The sequence below is a fragment of the Protobothrops mucrosquamatus genome, unplaced genomic scaffold (genome assembly GCF_001527695.2).
Source record: "Protobothrops mucrosquamatus isolate PMUCROS unplaced genomic scaffold, P.Mucros_1.0 scaffold15, whole genome shotgun sequence".
Taxonomy (NCBI): domain Eukaryota; kingdom Metazoa; phylum Chordata; class Lepidosauria; order Squamata; family Viperidae; genus Protobothrops; species Protobothrops mucrosquamatus.
In genome coordinates, this window is record NW_015386402.1 from 952,826 (window position 1) to 955,325 (window position 2,500).

Genomic DNA, 2,500 nt, shown 5'->3' on the forward strand with positions numbered 1-2,500 from the left:
AGGAATTTGAACTGTTTATATGTGGATCATCAGCTCTTCCTCCCCGTTGGATCAGGAGATTATGCTTTTCCTTCACAAACTCAGTAAGGTAATAAGGCACAATTATTATGGAATGGAGCATAGGAAAGTGCATTGCGGAACTCGTGGCTTTTCACATTTTAAACTTCATTTTTAACATGTTAATAAGTTATTCACCAAATCAACATCATAGGTCCTTTCATCTGCAAATTTTCCCATTCACCTTCCCTTCTAACCTCCTTGGGGCTGCAGAACTGAAAGTAACCCGCAACGCAAAGGGTTTTAAAGTATGATAGTTAAATATGCAGCATTTCTTCAGATTCCCCCGCAAATAGCAGTGGTGGCTGCAAAAGGCAAATTCATCTGAAGTTATACTGGAGGAATAAATCAAGCTGCATACTTTAAAAAAAAAATCTTTTTTAAAAAAAATCCGGCAGAGAAACTCCAAACCTTATCTAAACTCAGTGTGGGGGGGGGGGGGGAGGAGGAATTCTGCAATTAATCCTGAACATCCCCTTTTAAATTTGAATTTAAAGGAAGCTGTCAAGTTGTTCTTTAAAAACTCTAGAAGCCTTAGTATAGGAAGAAGAAAATAAAACATACCCTATTTCTGTATAAATTTAATGAATAAATGAATACGTATTTCTTAATACTTCTTAAAATCTACTTTCAGAAAAACTTCTATTTTTATTTATTTTATGCCATAAAGTCTTTCTTTCTTTCTTTCTCTTTCTTTCTTTCTTTCTTTCTTTCTTTCTTTCTTTCTTTCTTTCTTTCTTTCTCTCTCTGTCTCTCTCTTTCTTTTTCTTTCCTTTCTTTCATTCTCTTTCTTTCTTTCTGTTTCTTTTCTTTCTCTCTCTCTCTCCACTTTTCACAAGACTTTGCAGCTTATTGTAAAAAGTTGTAACCAAAACAACTAAAGGACAATTTCAATCCCTCCTCCCACACACATATTGAAGTTCCTAAAAAATAAATGGGGAGAAGGGTCTTTCTTTCTGCACAATGCTTCTCAGATCTTAGAGGGAGGGGAGGCATTCTAAATTTTGCAAAGTGACACATGCATTTTCTTTCCAAAACAATTAATTTCTTTCAGTGGGGAATTTTTTATTTGAAGTCCAACAGAAGTTAGCAAGAGCAGAGCATCACAGTAAAGGAATCCAACCAGGGCACATTTCCCCCCTCCCAATTCTACAGCTTTCCTACTTTGAGACTAGGCTCTGCAGTGGGTAAGGGTGGGGAGGGAGAAAAAAAAAGAACCAGGGGGGAAGCAGCACATTTTCTGGAGAATAAAACTGATGCTAGCCGTACCTACCCATAAATTGCATCTTTATCTCTCTTTAAAGCGTCATTGACAGAGGAACCCATGCTGGGGGGCATGGCGTTGGTGTGAGCTGTGTGCGGGTATTGATGGGAGTGAAGCGGAGGACCATGGTTCAGGTGGTGGACAGGCTGCATGGATCTGGCGGCATGGGGGTCCCCATACATGGTGCTCGGAATCCCCACTCCATCCATCCCACCGTAATGGGGTAAATCGTCGTACTGCATAATAAACAGGAGGGAAAGAAAAAGGGTCAAAAGGAAGGCCGGTCTGAAGTGTAGTTTATGCAGGGGTGGGGAGAAGAGAGGAAAGCAACTTTGTGTGCCAGGGAGTTGGAGTTGGGAAGAATGGCTTGTAAGTTAGGGGAGATGGCACCAAATCAGATGACAGGAAAAGGCCTGGCTTTAAGTGTGAGGGTTTTCACTCCCCCCTCTTTTTTTAATATATAGATATTAATTTTCCAGTAGGCCATCGTAAGTATGTCCTTTCTGGGATCCTGGCACAACAATCTTGTGGGAAGGAAAAAGTTAACAGAAGGGTAGTAAACTAGCTGCTTTAGAGTCCAATTCATCATAAATGCATGCTGAAAAGCTGCCTCTTTCAGTGGGCTTCCCCAGCAGAAGTTAAACTGAGGACACCTATTATTAACACGTGCATTAAGATAGTCCTTTATTTTTAAGAGGTTCCCCTGTGGGCATCAGTGGTGCATGCAAACAGCCCCAAGTGGAGAAGGCCTTCCCTGATGTTGCAAAGACACTCTAAAGGTATGGTGCACAAAAATAGAAAGCTCCATTTAGAATGACTCTTCAGGGAAATTTCTTGGAGGTTCTTCCCTTTCTAGTCTTCTGGGAGAAAAGGATAAGAAAACTACAGTTAGGATGGGTGTTTGCTTGGGGATTTTTGTATAATTAATAAACAGAATAGTTGGAAAGTAGCCCTGTTTTCAATTTAATTTTCCCATTGTTGAGAAGTCACATGCACAAATATCAGACTTCAAATACATTTGGGACAGTTCTAAGGGCCATGTATTTTCTTCAGCAAGAGGCAGTGTATTTTATTTAACGTGCTATACAGCACCGTCTCATTTGCCTACTGCCTTTGCTTTTGCTGCGGGGGAAATTAAACTTAAAATACTTTTCCTCCATTAGTAGCAGAAGCCGAGTG

At 40.2% G+C, this 2,500-nt stretch overlaps 1 protein-coding gene across 1 annotated transcript in view; it reads right to left on the bottom strand.

Moving 5' to 3' along the window:
• Window positions 1-2,500, bottom strand: part of LOC107282894 (homeobox protein Meis1) — a 78,767-nt gene that overhangs the window by 75,322 nt on the left and 945 nt on the right. The window contains exon 2 of the mRNA XM_015810732.1: window positions 1,331-1,557. Coding sequence (XP_015666218.1) covers window positions 1,331-1,557 — 227 coding nt within the window. The remainder of the gene's footprint in view (window positions 1-1,330; window positions 1,558-2,500) is intronic.